The sequence below is a fragment of the Muntiacus reevesi genome, chromosome 4 (assembly GCF_963930625.1).
Source record: "Muntiacus reevesi chromosome 4, mMunRee1.1, whole genome shotgun sequence".
Lineage (NCBI taxonomy): Eukaryota > Metazoa > Chordata > Mammalia > Artiodactyla > Cervidae > Muntiacus > Muntiacus reevesi.
This window is the reverse complement of record NC_089252.1, coordinates 19,644,151-19,663,628: the sequence shown is the minus strand read 5'-3', so window position 1 is coordinate 19,663,628 and position 19,478 is coordinate 19,644,151. Positions and strand designations below refer to the sequence as shown.

At 42.4% G+C, this 19,478-nt stretch overlaps 1 protein-coding gene across 3 annotated transcripts in view; it reads left to right on the top strand.

The window, feature by feature from the left end:
• Positions 1-19,478, top strand: part of FHOD3 (formin homology 2 domain containing 3) — a 511,278-nt gene that overhangs the window by 376,303 nt on the left and 115,497 nt on the right. For all 3 annotated transcript variants that reach the window (XM_065932345.1, XM_065932348.1, XM_065932346.1), the window contains one exon: positions 1,655-1,768. In XM_065932345.1, the coding sequence (XP_065788417.1) occupies positions 1,655-1,768 (114 nt within the window). The remainder of the gene's footprint in view (positions 1-1,654; positions 1,769-19,478) is intronic.

Below are 19,478 nucleotides of genomic sequence, written 5' to 3'. Positions count from 1 at the left end.
GGGGGAGGCTGGCGGGGTAGCTTTGTGAGTCCCCATCTGCCTGCTGGGGTGCCTGGTACTGAGCACAAGCTGACACATGATAGCGAAAAGACAAACAAGAAGCCAACACAGCAGACACAGCAGACTTGGCAACACAGGATAGATTGGGGGTAATAGGAGTATTTTAGGTTCTATTATAATGTAGTAATTCATTAAGGAAATTTGAAATTTTACTTCTGTACTCCACTTTTTGAAATAGGTAATCTTTATTTTATGCTTTCTTCTACACATTATTTTTTACCTTTGAGGATTTTTTTTTACAATTGTAATCAAACTTACTGTATAATATTATAAACTGATGTTGCATGCGGTATGTGTGCATGTATATACATAAACACACTATGAACATTTGCCATGTTTTCACTTATAAATTGGCAGTCATTTTTAATGGTTGGATAACATTCCATCAGTGAATGTTACATCATACTTTCTTATCCTCACACTGTTACCTAGTTGGGTAGTTTCCAGTTTTTTGCCATGATCTCAATGAGGCACCAGTGAGAATCTTCCTGTGTAATGCTTTTAGTATATAAATCACCGTAAGTAAGGTTATGTTAATGTCCCCAAAAGTAGACTTATTTGATCAATGGATACCCCTATTTTGAGACCAAATGGCTTCCTAGAATGGTTAGCACTGATTCTGTTGGTGGGAACTTGTACTGGATTCACTGTGTATGGGAAGGTCTTTGTGCACTTTCATCGTAGCAACCCTTGGAGTCCCACACATGCCAGCAGTGTGTCCTAACCAATTTAGAAGAAAGAGTCAGCCCTGCCTTGTCGCTGAGTAGGTTGTGAGACAAAGCTCTGCTGATGATAGCTGAATCCAGCTTAGCTAAAGAACAGCTATTCTGAAAAAACAAGAGAGCCCTAGACTTGAACAAATCCTGAAACTTGTCAGGGTTGACTGGGAGATGATGAAAGCTCACTGAAACTTAATGGCTGTCATTTTGGTTCTGAGGACGTGTTGGGTGAAAGTGTTGGATATGTGCACCTCTAAGCGGCGGGCCAGCCTAGAAGGTCTGGAGACAGTTGCTCCTTGGTTGCTGGGCATGCAACAAGACTATGGCATCTAGTAGATGAAACTGATTCAGAAACACCTAAAGGAGAATTGTTTAGTAAGATGTTTCCTTAGTTGTCTGATGTTTTCTGCAGACCTTTGATGGAATTAACACTAATTGTGCCACCACCAGGCTTCCCCGGTGGCTCAGCGGTAAGGAATCACCTGCAGTGCAGGAGACGCAGGTTTGGTCCTGGAAGCAAGAAAAATCTTCATGATTCGATTCAAAGCAATTTGGATTCTATTTATGTTATCAACTAGTGTTAATGTACACTGAGAAAGGAAACATGAGGATTTTGTTTAAGCCCTTTGTCATAAGCCGCTACTTAGCATTTTTGGACTTTGGGAAGCTTCTCTAATAAATAATAAAAATGAAGAAGTTAGTAAGTTTCTTTAAGTTAGGCTGATCGCTAACAGTGCTACCTTTTCTAGGTAGCACTTTTCTAGTGCTAATTTTTCTTGTAAAAATTAAGAGTTTGCCGAGTGTTAATCATCTAGTGACCTGTACTCATTTCTCTCTCCCTTCCTGCCCCCAACCTAACCCTCTGTACTCTTCAGATACAGCAACTTTGGCAACAACTCCCATCACTCCTCGAGGCCTTCGTCTGGATCCAGTGTGCCCACCACCTCCACGTCATCACTCTCACCCTCACAGGAGGCCAGGCCGGAAAGGTGGGTTGTATGTACTGATCGCTTCCTTGTCCTCCAGCGAAGGGAATCAGTTTAAGAGTGCCCAAAGGGAGTTTGGGACGGACATGTACACACTACTGTATTTAGAATGGATAACCAACAAGGACCCACTCTATAGCACAGGGGGCTCTGCTCCATGGTATGTGGTGGCCTGGATGGGAGGGAAGTTTGGAGGAGAATGGACACATGTATATGTATGACTGTGTCCCTTCACTGTTCACTTGAAACTATCACAACATTATTTGTTCATCAGCTCTACCCCATTACAAAATAAAAACTTTTTTTTTTAAAAAAAAGAGCGCCCAAAAGAAAAGTATAAATAAAAAGAATAATCTGAAATATTTCCCTTGGTGGAGTATAGTCCAAAGGTAAGACTATTTTCTCTTTCACACTGTACTGTGTAACTATTTTATTAGAGGTGGTAGTTTATTGTTAATACTGTCTTACCTCTCAACATACTAAAGATAGGTATGCCAATTTGTTCTAAAATATTTAAATGTGAATGTTTTGATTCACCCCTTAAAAAGTGTTCTAGATTTTGTGTTAACCCTGCAATTTGTTATACACATCCGTTTTTGCCTTCGAATGATTCATTCTATGTAAATCAGGAGGCAGTGGGCCCTTTAAGGTGTTGTTTTATTAATCTAGGACCTACCAGAAAACAAATGAATTATATGGGTCCGTGGATGGAATTTAACTTGGCAAGACTATTAATTAGACCACCAGAAAGGAACTTATTATTACTCCTAGAAGCAAGGGATTGCACAAGGATGTGTTTACAAGGGAAAGTTAAGGCCTGTAATTTCAGAACAATTAAAAACAGTTTCCCTTATATGGCAAGAGTGCCGAGTTAGAGAAAACTGGCTAGGGTTCCAGTTCACTCACTGGGAAGTTATTTAATCCCTGAGGGTACGTGCCAATTATGTCAACCCTTACCTTAGAGGGTGGTTTTCTGAGCAGATGATAAAGTACGCTTGAACCCCACTGTGTGGGTCCAGTGGGAAGTGACAGTGTACGATGACGTAACATAATGTCCAGCAGCTCGTGACTGACCAGAAATTCAGATATGAGCAATTCACAGAGGTCATTTGCCTCTAATCCCAAATTTAAAACAAACTCTACCTGAATTCCATATTCGCATGGTCTCCAGTATATTCTGAAGGGTGTTTTGCTGAATGGAGATTTTGGAAGAAGGGGGTTGCCTGGCTGCACACCACCTTTAATTTCTAAAATGGTACCTAAACCCCCTGGTGTCAGACTCTCAGGTGGCGCAATCCAGTGTGGTCGTGAGTTGGTCACACCTGGGCTCGGCTTGGTCCTGGTCATAAGGTAACAAATGGGTTGCCATGAAATCTCTGCCTTTTACCCTAGGGTACTTGTTCTGGGGTTCAGCTGAGGTCTCTTGTGCTCCTAGAGAGGTCACCCGGAAAGAGAACCTTTGTCCTGTGAGATGTGAGATTTGAGGCTAAAGTGAGGAATATTAGAATCTGACTTGATATCGCATCACTCTCACACCTGCTAGGTCGCCAGCTCCTTAGAAGCAAGGAAGCAAGCTCCATTCTTTGCTATAGTTCCTGGGGCTAGGCTGTGGAAGAGTCGAGGTGAATGCCAGTTGAAGGATCCAGGTGAATTATCCACTCACTGTGGACAATTTGGAGGTTTCTAAGGTTGAGAAATTGGAAGGACAGGAGGTCCACGGGTTTCCCAAGACTTCGCCTTTGGGGGAACGTTGTTCCCAGGTCCTAATGGGGAAACCCAGGTCCCGTTTGAGCTGGAAGGTCCAGGAGCTCAGGACCCTGGAGGACTCCTGTCTGTGCCTCTTTCCTGCTGGGGCTAGCTGAGTGTCCGCTGAGGGGCTGGGCGGATTTAGCAAGGCAGGGAGAAGAGGAGCTGGATCCCAGAAACCCTTGAGTGCCCTGGAGGAGACTGAACTTCATCCTAAGGCCCTGGGCTGTTAGGGTTCTGAAACAGCTGGTGCCGTGCACTAATTGGTCCACAGGGCAGCTGGAGCCATGGGGGCAAAACTGCAGGGCCCAGGGCCCCTCGAAGCTGCCTCTAAGTCAGAGGGGTAAGTCAGAGGGGTCCCCTGCCCGGGAGCGGCAGATGCCTCGGGGCTGGAAAGGAGCAGCACATTTGTGCAGACTTGGCTGCCACTGGGAGGTGGACACAGGGGAGCTTGCAGATGTTAGAAACAAGGAACTGAGATGGAAGATGTAGAACAAGAAGCAGAGTGAGGATGGAGATGTCCATCTTGGGGTGCACACGGCCTGAGGAGTGTGTCTGACACCCCAGGAGGTGCTCTGGTGCTGGTGGGGTGAGGACTTCGTGGTCCTCAGTTTGAAGAAAGCACTGGGTTGAAATCCCTCTGAGGGAGCCCTCACGCTGAGACCCCATCACTGGGTAGCAGCCGAGGCAGGGACGCCTCCTGTTCTGAGTTGCCTCTTCACTCATGTGCACTCCTGCCGTAGGAGGTGCGTTATATCACTGATTCCACCAGCGAGGAAGGCTGCGAAGGGTTTCTTACTCCCTTTCCATTTGCATGATTTTTTTTTCAACCATCACCATCTGTGACTTTGAAACATCAGATGTGCCATTCCATTAAGGCCATAAAGCCACCAGGCCTGGCCATATCACCACTTTCTACTCTCACTTTGCCAGCTTATGTTTTGTGAGTATAAAAACCAGTAAAAACAAGAAAGGCCTTAACTCCAGATCATATTCATATCTCACCAGCCTAGCATATTATGTCAGTTGTATTTATAATATTATTTTTATATAGTTCGATTTTTTATTTTTTTCTCTTCCAACAACTGGATTCTTTAGATGTCATTGTAATCTGTTTTTACATTTACAAGTATGTTCTGTCTTATTGAGATACAGGATTGTTTTGACCGAGGTATATACTTCAAGAGGGTTTGTAAGATCTATCCTTAAGATGTTTTATATACCCCTAATTATTGAAACTGGAGAAGGCGATGGCACCCCGCTCCAGTACTCTTGCCTGGAAAATCCCATCGACAGAGGAGCCTGGAAGGCTGCAGTCCATGGGGTCGCTAAGAGTCGCACATGACTGAGCGACTTCACTTTCACTTTTCACTTTTATGCGTTGGAGAAGGAAATGGCAACCCACTTCAGTGTTCTTGCCTGGAGAATTCCAGGGATGGGGTCTCACAGAGTTGGACACAACTGAAGTGACTTAGCAGTAGCAGTAGCAATTATTGAAACTCAAAAGAAAAACTCTTAGAAAAAACATTGGGCTCTTATGAACAATTGCGTTTTTGCAATGAGAACCCACATGTTCTGTCAGAACACTCTGGACTAATAAGCAACATGACAAGACCCCATGCATTACTGGGGAGTTCTAGAAACCCTTTTCCTTGATTTGGAAACAAGATTCACTTCTCTGAAGTCCTTAGGAAAATCACGCCAACTAAAACACCCCTTCAGGCAGGTCAGCCCGCTTTGGGACTACAACTGGGCATTATCGTGAGTTTAGAGTTTTCATATTTTCCCAAGCATATTAGTGTGTTGGATGTTAATAAAATGATGTTAATAAAACTTGGAATGATAAATTGACCTAGAAAGGAAGAGCTGAAGAAACAATATACAAATTAAGTCAAGCAGGGTATTAAAATGAACCCTTCTCCACATCCCCTGTTACAGCTTTGTTTACGGGGCTCTTTTAGAAACAGTGCAGCGTTAACTTTCATGAAATTGCAGTTTGAGTTGTACCAAAACAAAACAAAATAAGAAGACCAGAACCATTTGCAGAAGCCCTCAGGGATACAAGATGCAACTGTTTAGTGAAAGCAGACTCTGAAAATGCTTCAATTTTGAAAATGTGCTTTTTGAGTGGAAACATTCTAAATATTTTCTTTTAAAAAGAATACAAAATTACAAGAGTATTTGAACCATTCATCTTCAAGTATTCAAATAAAACAAACAGGCAGACAATCATCGCAGTGCGGTCATTTTGTGGCTCTGGCCTGAGCGCATCCTCTCTGCATCCCTACCGCGACATCCCCCTCTGGTGGGCCTTTTCAGAAGTGGCAGCTGTGCGCTCGTTCCGTGTTGTGACAGCAGCTGCTAAGGGAATTCAAGGGAACAGTGAGGCCAGTGCTAGGGGTTGAAGGTGCCTTGAGGCAGATCAGTCTTTGTGCTGGGGCTGGGAAGTAAGTTCTCTGGGAGTGAGGCCCCTGTGCTGTGAGCTGGGGGTGGGTGGTCATGAGCAAGTGAAGATGCTAAGAGCTCAGTGGGTGCACCTTGGAGATTTTAGGACGCCAGGGAGGACTTCTCTGTAGGCCTGCCAGTATGTGCCTTAAGTACCGAATCTGTCCTCTTTCCCCCTTACATTAGTGCTATTGTCTGCTGTAAATGCCAGTCACCTGCCTGTTTTACACACTCATGTCAGAAGTCCTTAATATATGTATGTGCCGTTCTGAGTCACTTCAGCGTGTCCAACTCTTTGCAACCCCGTGGACTGTAGCCTGCCAGGCTCCTCTGTCCATGGGATTCTCCAGGAGAGAATACTGGAGTGGATTGCCATGCCCTCTTTCAGGGGATCTTCCTGACCCAGGGATTGAACCTGCATCTCTTACGTCTTCTGCATTGGCTGGTGGATTCTTTACCACTAGCACCAAGGCCCTAATATACGTTTACATATAGCAAAGCAATTATACTCATTAAGTGTACATATACATATGTAACAAAATGCTTCCCAGGCAGCACAGTGGTAAAGAATCTGTCTGCCGATGCAGGAGATGTGGGTTTGATCCCTGGGCCAAGAAGATCCCCTGGAAAAGGAAATGGCAACCTACTTCAGCATTATTGCCTGGGAAATCCCATGCACAGAGGAGCCTGGTGGGCTACAGTCCATGGGGTCACAAAGAGTTGGACACAAAATAAAAATCAAAGCTTAATTGTTTAAAAAAAAAAAAAAAAAGAGTGCTTGTAAGTTTGGGAATTGTTTACCTTGTATAGTCATCCCAGCAATTTTTTTGACTTTCTGGAAGACTGTAAGCATAGATATTAGCAGTAATACTTCCTTTAGAAATAAAATGGATAGTAAGGGATAAATAAAAATTTAAAGTTGCAACTTTAAATTTTGTGTATTATTGTTTATATGGGCCTTTCGTGTATGTAGTAGCATTTGAAAAGTGTGAAGGGGTGCACATGTTGAAAGTGAAGCTTCTTCCTACCTCCCAAAGCAAGGGCGCCTCCCCCAAAGCAAGGGCGCCTTGCAATTCCTTATGTGTACTTCCAGAGATATTTTATGTTAATATCAGCATATATGTGTTTAATATAGGTTTATACAAATAGTAACACACTATACAAACTACTCTGCATTCAGCTTTTTTTTACCTAAAAATTTATCTTGGTTCTCTTTCCATTTTGTTGTTGTTCAGTCACTAACTCATGTCTGACTCTTTGCAACCCCATGGACTGCAGCATGCCAGGCTTCTCTGTCCTCCACTGTCTCCCAGTTTGCTCAAAGTCACAGCCATTGAGTTGGTGATGCTATATAACCATCTCATCTTCTGCCGCCCTCTTCTCCTTTTGCATTCAGTCTTTCCTAGCATCAGGGACTTTTCCAGTCAGTCAGCCTTTCACATCCAGTGGCTAAAGTATTGTAGCTTGAGCTTCAGCATCAGTTTTTCCAATGAATACTCAGGGTTGATTTCCTTTAGAATTGGCTGGTTTGATTTCTTTGCACTCCATGGAGTCCCATGGACTCAAAGGTCTTCTCTAGTACCACAATTTGAAAGTGTCAATTTTTTGGCCCGCAGCCTTCTTCATGGTCCAGCTCTTACATGACTACTGGAATAACAAACACTTTGACTATACATACTTTTGTTGGCAAATTCATGTCTCTGCTTTTGAATGTCTCTTTACAGCTGCCCCATTCTTTTTAATACTTTGTTCTCTGGGTATATATACCCAATCATGTAGTATGATGGATATGATATTGGGTATGATATACCCAATCATGTAGCGATGGGCCCTAATGATACTGCAGTGTGATTCTTATCTGTGTGTCATTTTGCACATGTGTGATTATTTCTAGGACAAATGCCTAGAAATAGATTTAGTAAGTCAAGTTTTTGTATCTTTAGTAAGTCAAGTTTTGTATCTTTGCACATGTGTGATTATTTCTAGGACAAATGCCTAGAAATAGATTTAGTAAGTCAAGTTTTTGATTGATTTTTGCCCAGTAGCTCTTGGTGAAGATTGTACCAGTTTTGGTTCTCAACTACAATGTGTAAAAGACCTTGTGTTCCCAACACCTCGGCCAAAGAGGCACCTTTCAAGTTTTACCATTGCTCTCCAAGCAGTGAAGAGTTGTATGTCATTAAAATTTAAATTTGTGTTTCCTGTTATGAATGAGCATGATTTCATATGTAAAGGCACCCTTCCTTTCCTGTGAATTTGTGCTTCGTGATCACTGAGTTCTTTTTCTCACTGAGGTGTCCAGGTTCTTTATAAACTCTAGTAGGTGTGCCTGTTACTTTCCTCAGTCATTGGTCTTTTTACAACATTTGTGTGCAGAACAATTTAAATTTTGGAATCACATTTATTAATCTTTTCTGTCTTCTGGGTTTTGTGTTCCTCATGAGGACAGCTTTTTCTCCTATGGTGGAGGTGGTTTTGTCGCTAAGTCACGTCCGACTCTTGCGACTCCATGGACTGCAGCCGGCTAGGCTCCTCTGTCCATGGGATTTCCCAGGCAAGAATATTGGAGTGTGTTGCCATTTCCTTCTCCAGGGGATCTTCCTGACCCAGGGATCAAACCTGTGTCTCCTGCATTGCAGGCAGATTCTTTACCAACTGAGCCACCAGGCAAGTCCCCTTTCTCCCCATGGCTTTTTCTAATCGTTGGATTGTTTGCCAAATGGTATTCAGACAAGTGAAAAAATTATAGCTACAATTTTCTCCCATGGTTTCTTCTAATATTTTTGTAGCTACAATTTTTACATGGAAATATTTTTTCTACCCAGAAAGTTATTTTGGCATATGGTGTGAGGCAGAGGTCAAAGTTACATTTTTTCACTTGTTTGAATACCATTTAGTGAACAGTCCTTCGTTTCCCTGTCGGTTTGTTGTATACCAACAGCAACGCAGGCTTGATTATGTGTCTGTTCAAGCTGCTTCCATAGGAGCGTCTCCCATATCCTCTAGTGCCCACCTTCTCAGATGGATCAAGCACTTGAGGCTGTAAGGAGCCGTCTTTCTTCCCCAGTCTTTGGAATATGACTGTATCATGTGCTACCTTGAAACAGTCCTGCTGCTATTGCAGTCTACTGCTTGTGGGGTTTTGTATGGTGATTGCCAGCACTGGAATAAGGAGCACAGGGATCTTTGGGGAAGCTGCGACCACGCAGTTAGGATGCGGGTGGGCGCCTGACATGCTGAGTCTAAGCGCTGACTTGGGAGATCTCACTTCCTGTGACCCCTAGAATACCTGTCTCCACCACCGATGCGGTAACTCCTCCCCCTGGATGAAGGTCTCCTTTTCCATGCATTGCCTGCCTACTTTCAGTTACTTTGGCTCTTGTAGGTCTCAGCTGCTTGCAGGCCTGTCAAGCATTGCCCTGAGTATCACTGGCTGGTACCCGTGTCTCCCTCGTCCTAATTTCCTCCTCCACGTGGACTGCAATGTATGGGTATCTGGGTGCTTCTGGCTTCCTGTTCTAGTCTGCTTTGGCCTTTTATTATTTCTTGCCTTTGCTAGTATCTACATATGCCTTGAGGTTCTACTTGTCTGGTTTTCAAATCACTGCTTTTTCCGAATATATGATCCGTGTGTTTTTCTGGATCCCAAACACTTGCTGGCCGTGTTCCATCTCTTGGTCTACACAGTACTTTTCCAAAAATTGTGTCAGTAGAGTTAAGAGCTCCACTGTCCGATGGGCTTTAGTTAAATTTTTATTTTTAATTTAAATTGATCAAAGTAGATGAAAAAATATCACTGAATAAAATCTTGAATAGCACTTAAATGGAATAAAAGGCATCGCCTTTCTTTGTGATCACAGTTAATGGCATAGAGCCCACAACAGCCAACAGCAGAAAAAGACACCAACGCAGACAGATTCCCTGCCATTCAAAACAAGAGGCGGCGAAGCTGTATGCGCCTTCTGCTGTGCACCAAGCAGGCCTCCTATTTGCCTGCTGCTAGGTCCTGATAGCAGTCTTGTTACAAACAAGGAGTTCCTATAAGGCATAATGTGGTCTTGATTAAGTAATTGTGTTACAGCCAAAGTGCATAAGAGCAGAGTCACCTGTCCGTTAGCAGAGGGAGTTTGCAGGAGGGTCTGGCTTCCTGGTGGCTTCATCAGTGACTGTGGACATTAGGGGACCTGGGTTCTGTGTCAGCCCACATGGGTTTTGGATCTGACTCCTTCTCACCACTACTACCACCATAGATTTAGTCCAGGATCTGTGTCATGTCTGGACTACATATTGCAGTGATGTATGTCTCCTACACTTTCTGAAATACAGATCTGAGCAAGTGACATTTCCTTCTCAGCAACCTTGAGTGCCTCCCACCACTTATCAGCAAGGCTCACCTGAGTAACATCGTCTCTAGGATCTCTCAAGTTTGGGTCCCACATATGCCTTGCAGCTTTGGCAGCCATCAACATGCCCATCCTCACTGTAACTTCAACCCCACAGAAATGCTGCCAGGCTCTCCCAAGGCCCCCTTCTTTCATATTTGCTCTGTCCTCTAACCAGCCTCCTCCTCTGTTTATTCAGTCACTTCCTTCTCATCCTCCAAGATCCAAGTAGGTGACATCTGTTTGTAAAACTCCTGTGACTTCCTCAGGCAGAATGAATTGTGACAATTCTTATGGGTTCATGCACCTCAGTTTTAGCTCTCAGCCCTTTGAATCATTATGCTTTCACCCTTTTGTTTCTGAAATGAGGTTCACAAATGTACCGTGGTCTGCAGTAGTGAACCTGGGTTTCACAAAGCCATGGCATAAAGATGGCTTCCCTTCCTAGACTGGGCATTTGATTAAAGAGTCAGGGAAAGTCTTTAAGATAAGCAGGACTGGAGAGTCCACATGCATGTAAATTGTAAAGATAAAAGTGTGTGTTTTTGCATGGAAGCACGTTCTGCTTTTCCCATGTTCTGCATCCCATGTCTGCACGTCCCAGCAGCCTTCTGACTGCTTCGCTACTGACTGGCAGCCATCTCTACATCTCTACGATGTGAGATCCCCCTTTCCTCACTGTCCTTCTCCCACCTCTTTGTCAAATAACCAGGAAAACAAATGCATGAGCAGTGTTAACTGCTTATCTTGTTTCCTTCCTTTGGAAAGTGAGATTAGAGTCTATTTTTAAATTTTTATTTTATTTTTTTTGGCTTGTAAGATCTTAGTTCCCTGACCAGGCATCAGGCCCTGGCCTCTAGCAGTAAGAACGCTAGGTCCTGACCTCTGAACTGTCAGGGAATTCCTAGGAATAGACATTTTTATTCATGTATTTATTGATATTTTTGAATTAGACAATTCTATCACCCTTGTTTACTTAAAGAGTGTCTACAGCAACCTTCCTACATGGTGTAGCTCAGTTGGTAAAGAAACTGCCTGCAATGCAGGAGACCCAGGCTCAATTCCTGGGTCACGAAGATCCCCTGGAGAAGGGAATGGCAACCCACTCCAGTATTCTTGCCTGGAGAATCCCATGGACAGAGGAGTCTGGGAGGCTACAGTCCATGGGGTCGCAAGAGTTGGACACGGCTGAGCAACTAAACCATCACCATCACCATAGCAACCTTAAAAAGTATCGATATATATTGTACTTCTGTTGGGAAGCGAGAACATTCACTTGTGTGGAAGAGAGTTAGGTGAGATCTGTAACACACAAGTGCAGTTATCAGTCATCAAAATAGTACAGATTGAGTAGTTCTACGCATGGAGCCGTAGACACTTAGTTTCCCTGCTATCAACTGAGCCCTGAACCACCTTTCCTGCTGGTGCGCCCTCTCCTAGTGGGACAGCCCCCGACAGCCGGGTCTCCAGTTGTCATTGGCTACAGTGGTTTTGCACTGGCGTTGTGCACAGATCACAGAGTGAAAATAGGTAGGAAGGATAGGAAAGAATTCTCCTTCAGAAAATGTATTTCTGGGTCCCTGATCCCAGTTCCCCTCTTCCCACAAAGCTAGGCCCTGAGTGAGTAAGTTTTACTATTTTAGTGGAAGAGACTAGGTTTCTAAGTTGATTTTGGAAAGTGTGTGTGTGCACACACATATATAGATAGAAATATAGATCAGTATCTAGATAGCTAGATAGAGATAGAAACACACACACTCCTTCCTACCTTTTTTTACTCTCTAGTCTTTGTACAATGCTAGTGCAAAACCATGGGAGCCAGTGATAGCTGGAAACCTGTTTGGGTCTGTGAACCCACACACACCCACCCCCACACACACACTCTACATACTCATCCATTTCATTCAGCAAGTATTTATTGGGTGCTTAGAATGTGCCATGTATGCTGACCTGGGAGTCCAACATTGACTGAATGAGACTCTGTCCCTGGCTTCATTGAGCTTATACCCTGGTGGCAGAAACAGAAGATAAGCAAATGGTTGGCAAATAAATATTGTGAAGAAAATTAACTTTCATTGAAGAAGTGGAGAAAGAGAGACCATCAGGGTGGGGACCCCAGCACGGGTCCTGCGTCCTTGTGACGGACACCTCTGGTAAGAGGTCTGGGAAACCGAGTCACCAATACAAGACAAGTCGCACCTTGTCGTCCTCCCTTGAGAGGGAAGGGTGTAGGAGGGAAGGTGATGAGGGAGATAAGAAAATAGAGTGATTGCACATCTTTCTTCAAGTTGTGATCCTGAAGATCTGCAAGAGTTAGGAGATTGTGTTTGGAAGATATGTCTTCAGAGGAGAGGCGAGCATAACAATGGGGGTGGGGGTGGGGGGCAAGGGGGTAAGTTGGCCTGGAGTGGAGAGGAAGGGAGAAGACCAAGAGGATGGGCCTCACTTCAAGCCAGCATGGCCTGGAAACTGGGACCTGGGAGGGGCTTGTACAATCAGTGCTTTTGGAAGCTGCCAGGAGAATGTGTTAATTATGAAGCCAAATACAGGTGGACGTATGACGGAAAAGGACTGACCTCCTTCTGGCTAGAGGACTCACTTGGTTCTAGACGGGAAGGTGGGAAGTAAGACAGAAGGAGCAAGAGCTGCTGCATTCCTGGGCTCGGGCCTGCAGAAAGGGCAGGTGGACAGGACAGAGCGTGACGCCAGCCAGGTCAGGAGGATGACATCATCCTTTGTGTGTGAACCAGCACAGTCCGTGAGACAGCACATGGGACCAGTCTCCACGCGGCTGCGGGAGCTGTGCTGGTCCCTCCTGTGACCGGGAAGATCAGACCTGCACGGAAGTGCTGTGTGTCTGGCTGGGGAGGACAGAGTGGAAGGAACCTTTAAAACCACATCCCCATCTTCAATGACAGCATCCCCAGGGTTGTAGCAGTGTTGATGAAGAAAAGTTACCTGTTTCTTAGGTCTACCTTGAACTTGCTCATTTCATCATGAAAGCCGGGATATGGCCCTGAAGGTGTGAAGAAGGTTCTGATGTTTCCTTGTTTCAGGGCAAGCAAAATGCCTTTTATAGCTGGGCACATCCCAGATTTTCCTCTTATCCATGATCATTAGACTGGGTGACCCCAGTTTAATAAGCAGGTTGTGACGACAGTCTACCATTGCAGGAAACCATACTGCATCATTGAATTGCCATTTTATTATTATTATTGATCTCTAAGTCTTCATATTAAATCACCTTCTTGTGAATTAGTGATAGTTTCAAGTATCAGTTTGTGAGGTTAGTTTGGGTTTTGTTAATATTTAATCAGAGATTATGATTTATTTTTGATATAAGAAATGTAATATATAAGATATAATAACTATATGAGATATATTAGATGCTATATTGTTATATAAGATATATAGCATTGATATAATAAATATAATATATAAGATTTGCTTCTTGTATGAAAAGATTTTACTCAACTCAAACTTACCAAGGAGCATTTATTTTAAAACAGCATTTGCAGTATGATTGATGTACAGAAAATTGCACATAAGTTTTGACATATGTTTGGCCAGTGAAGCTATTACCACAATTGAGATAATGTTCAAATTTATTACTCTAAAGCATTTTCTCATGCCCTTTTGTGATTATGGCTGCCCTTCCCTATCCCCAAGAAACTACAGATGGCTTTCTGTCATTATAGATTAGTTTGCATTTCTAAGAATTTCATATAAATGTCATCATGCATTAAGTACCCTTGGAGAGGGGTTGATTTTTTCAGTTAGTGTAATTGTTTTGAGACTCCTCTATTTTGTTGCATGTTTCAGTAGTTAAGAATTTTTTATTGCTGAGTAGTACTCAATTGGATGATTGTTCCACAATTTATGTTTACCTCTTGATTGACACTTGGGTTCTTTTCAGTTTGAGCTATGAATTGTTGTTGCTCAGTTGCTAAGTCATGTCCAACTCTTTGCGACCCCTGTGGACTATAGCACGCCTGGCTTCCCTGTCCTTCACTATCTCCTGGAGCTTGCTCAAACTCATGTCCATTGAGTCAGTGATGCCATCCAAATATCATCCTCTGTCACTCCCTTCTCCTCTTGCCATCAGTCTTTCCCAGCATCAGGGTCTTTTCCAATGAGTTGGCTCTTTGCGTCAGGTGGCCAAGGTACATTGGAGGTAGAGAAGTACAGGTTGACAGGTTTTTTTCTTTCAGTGATTTAAGATGTTTCTCTGCTTTCTAGCTTTTATTGTTTCTGACAAATATTCTGTAATAGTTTTTGTACCTCTATATGCAATATTTCATTTTTCCTCTGGCTGCTTTTAAGATCCTCTCTTTATCATTGGTTTTAAAATTTTGATTTTGATATGCCTTAGTGTAGTTTTCTTCATTTAAAATTTTTTGTGTGTGCTTGAGTTTTGTTGAGATTCTTGGATCTATGGGTTGTAATTTTATCAAAATGGGCAATTTTTCAGTGCTTATTTCTTTAAATTTGGGCGTACTTTTCACCTCTCCTTTCTTTTGATAACTTCAATTGCACATATATTGAGCAACTTGAAGCTTTACCAAAGTTTATTAGTGCTCTTGATTTTTTCAGTCTTTTTTCTCATTGTTCATTTTGAATAGTTTCTGTTTCTATGCAAGTTCATTATTTTTTCCTCAAGTGTCAAGCACCTTTTCAGCTGGATTTTTAAAAAATTGAAGCATAATTGACATATAGCATTATATCAGTTTCAGGTGCACAACATAGTGGTTCAACATTTGTATACATTGCAAAAGGGTTAAGATCAGAAGTCTGGTTATGATCTGTCACTTTCAAATATGAAGTACGGCACTGTTGACGATAGTTATATTCCCATGACTTTTTTATTTTATATTTGGAAGTCTTTAATCTCTTAATACCCTTCACCTATTTTGTCTAACTCCTCACCCTCCTTCTCTGGCAACCACCAATATGTTAACTTCATCTATGAGCTTGTTTAGTGTGTTCATTTGTTTTGTTATTTTTTTTTTAGATTCTAAAAATGAATGAAATTATATGATATCTGTCATTCTGTATCTTATTTCGTAGTGTTCTTCTGTGTTATCACAAAAGCAAGATTTTATTCTTTTTGTGACTGAATAATATTCCATTGTGTAATATACACCACATATCCTTTATCCATTCATCCACCAGTGAACATTTCTATTTCTACATCTTGCCTATTGTAAATAATGATGCAATGAACATAGAGATGCATGTGTCTTTTCAAAGTAGTCTTTTTGTTTTCTTTGGGTAAATATCTAGAAATGTAAGTTTTGGGTCATATGGTGGTTCTGTTTTTAATTTTTTGGAGGAACATCCATATTCTTTCCATAATGACTGCAACAACTTATATTTTACCAACAGTGAATAAGGGTTCTCTTTTATTCACATTCTTGACAACACTTTTTATTTCCTATCCTTTTGATAAGTCTTTCTAACAGGTGTGAAATAATGTCTAACTGATGATTAGTGATATTGAGCATCCTTTCATGTGCCTGTGGGCCATCTTTATGCCTTTTTTGGAAAAAGTCTACTAGATCACCAGGACTGAGCTATTTTTTATACTTTTCATGTCTTAACATGTTAATAGTTTGTTTAACTTCTTGTATCTATGGCCTATAATCATAATAACTTTTAATGTTTTAGTCTTCTAGTTCTACCATCTGTGTCATTTCTGAATTGTTTTCAGTTGATTGATTTTATTTCCTCTTTATGAGTTATTTCTTAATAGATACCACACCTTGTAAATTATCTCTCTCTCTCTCTTTTTTTTTTTTTTTTTTGGATTCCTATAAACATTCTTCAGCTTTGTTCTATGGTGTAATTGATTCAGAAAGTTTGGTTCTTGCAGGCCTTGTGTTTTTAGCTATATTAGGCGGGACCAGAGCTATGTTTAATCCAGTATTTTACCACTGTTGAGGCAATGACCTTCTTACAACTTTAACTCATGCCACCTGACTCTTTGGCTTCTGCTGCTTCTTAGTGTCTCGGATGGTAAAGAATCTGCCTGCAATACGAGACACCCCACTCCAATATTCTTGCCTGGAGAATTCCATGGACAGAGGAGCCTGGTGGGCTATACATAGTCTATGGGGTTGCAAGGAGTTGGACACGACTGAGTGACTAACACTTTCACTTCCTCCCAACTACATGTTCTTTTCCTACCTTCCATTTCCAAGTCCTGGGCACATGACTATGATTAGCTTGGCCTTCTACACCAGAAGCCTCACACACCACTAGACAGCTTGCCTTTGGATGAAGTATCTTTGGGGAGGAACCCACCATATTCACTCAGCTGTTGCCAGGGGCACAGGGTCCTACGCATAAGACATTATCTCAGCAGGTCATCATCATGTGTTTTCCCTTAGAGAATGTGCTGAGCATGTAGACACATGGAGACTAGTGTGTACAGTTGTATCTGACTTGACACATCCTTGTTATTCAGCATCTAATTCATTCATTAGGTGACTCATCATGCATCTCTTCTAAGTGTCAGGAGACAAGGACAAATGAGCAAACAGGGTCCGGCCTAGAAATTTAGACTGCAGGAGGAAATATACTAACATGTGGAAATGATGAAGACCGAATTTAGGGTAGTGGTCATTTTTAGGAAAGAAATGGAAAAAAAAAAAATTTAAACTGATGCATGTACTGTGGCAAGTACTGCACGAATGGTATTTTACTAAGTACCCATGGTGTGGGGAGGGGAGGAATATAGGTCAATATTAGGGCTCCAGCCTGACAGGCCTGTTTAAAAAGCTCAGCTCTGCTACATCCTGGACTTCTCTGTGCCTCTATTTTCTCATCTATAAAGGAGATAATAATAGAATTTAGTACTAGAAGTTGTACTGATTAAAAGAGCCATTTTGTGCAAAATAATTGGCACACTGTGTTGTCTCCATAAATGTTCACTCTGATTACAAACCATATTTCAGTGCAGTCGAGTTCCTGCTCCAAACATCCCAAAAAGGGAGGCCTGAACCAGATGGGTTTTCTGGGGTAGTTCCTAGAACCTTTTGCAGCCAAGATTAAATATTGCAATTCCTCTTGCTCAGAGTATATCATCCGCTCCCTTGCAAAACCTCTCTGGCCTCTGGCCACCTGCATGCTTGTGTGGCTTCACTTGGTTGCAGCTTCCTTGGGTGTAATTTAGATGACTTCAGCTTCCCAGGTGCATTCCTGATGGCATGCAGTCCTCATCACAGACCCTGCTCGGAGCCATGACAGAAAGGTTCAGATCAAACCCACAGCCGACTGTAACCCCTCAAGCTGAGAACTGCCAGTGTCATATTCCAGATCTGGCCTTGGAGACCACAGCTCAGACCTTCCTCTGTGTTTGTAGATTTTCCACTCCCAACATAAAGTGATGTCTGTTGAGTGCCTACTGTGACCCAGATGCTGTTCTAAGCAGGCTCCTACATACACTCTCACATAATATGGAGTATTATTATCTCCATTTTACAAGCAGGTAAACTGAGGCTCAGAGAGGTTAACTGACTGGCCATACTCAGGTTTTCTCGATCTAAAGCCCTGCATTTAATGCCTTTATACCACAACTGGTCCCCAGGCTGGCCAAAATTAAACAGTGCAACAACTTCCAATCACTGTAGGTGTTTTCTTGAAAGATTTCATATGAAAGGTAAAAATCTGTTAAGGATGCCTTTATAAAGAGAAAAATTCACCATACTAGTTTGAATTTTGTTATTTGGATATATTTGTTTTTAGCAATGATTTGAGATATTCCCTTTGTGTGGTTTGAATACTTTCTAGCATTGATATTCTAGGTGAGCTTATTTCCAGAAACAGGATTTACAGGGCCAGAGTTCATACTCTCACATATTGGGCATATCTAGATAGAGGGAGACCTAGGGAAATTTAATTTGTTAATATTATATGTGTAACTCTTGGTTCCTAGTATGACTAAAATGGCTTCTGTGCATCCAGGACGAATAAGCTCATGGGGCCCTTTGATCGTCCCTTCCAGCTTCAGGGATCTGTGTTAGGGCATCCAAGAGAATGGGTCTTGAGTTATAGAAGGCACTGTGCTTCACTTTAGGAGAAGAGGAACCAGTCTTCATTGCTTTGCCTTAGCATCTCACATCTTTCTTCTGAAAGGAAAGATTCTCCGTGTGTTAACACTGCCTGATAGTACGTTCACATGTACTCTGGCCTCAGACCCAACATGAGGTCTTCCTTTGCAGGGTCTCAGTAGACAGGGGATCATCTGCATTTCCCTTCCTTAGAGGTGCCCGGGGAAGAAATGACAGCATCCACTCAACAAGATGGAACCCTTTTTATTTTCCGAAGTTCTAATACTGTTCTAATTTTAAACAAGGTCCAATGTTCTCATCTGAAACAAGGAAATAATGTTAACAAATGATATAGAGAAGCTGCACTGTGAACTCATTAGTATAGCCACTAATGACCCATTATTAAGTTACCATGCATGAAGTTTTTCCTGGAACAAGCTGATATATTTAGAAGAACAAATTAAAGTCAGAAACGCAAGGGGAAATGGCAAGGTTCTTATTCAGTTCCTTACCCAAGAACTTCTCTCTCCTCTCTCTGAAAAGAGAACTCAAAACCGGAAGCTGCTGGTCCTTACGGAGACCACCACACAGGGCAGGCTGAGAGCTGAGCTATTAACAGAATCAGATTCACCTAAAATAATAGTCCTATGTAGTGCATGCATGCTAAATTGCTTCAATATTGTCCAACTCTATGTGACCCTATGGACTGTAGCTCACCGGGCTCCTCTGTTCATGGGATTCTCCAGGCAAGAATAATGGAGTGGGTTGCCAGGCACTCCTCCAGGGAATCTCCCAACCTGGGAATCGAACCTACATCTCTTACGTCTAACCTGCATTGTCAGGCCGGTTCTTTACCATTAGAGCCATCTGGAAGCCCCAGTCCTACATGTAGGGTACCTTATTTTTTGTTTAATTTTTTGTTTTCAAATTCTGTGATTGCACATAACTTTTAATGTTCAGCTAGCTTGGGGATTCAAAGATCCTTGGGCTTCCCTGGTAGCTCAGATGGTAAAGAACCCACCTGTAATGTGGGAAAGCTGGTTCAGTCTTAGGTCGAGGAGACCCCCTGGAGGAGAGCATGGCAACCCA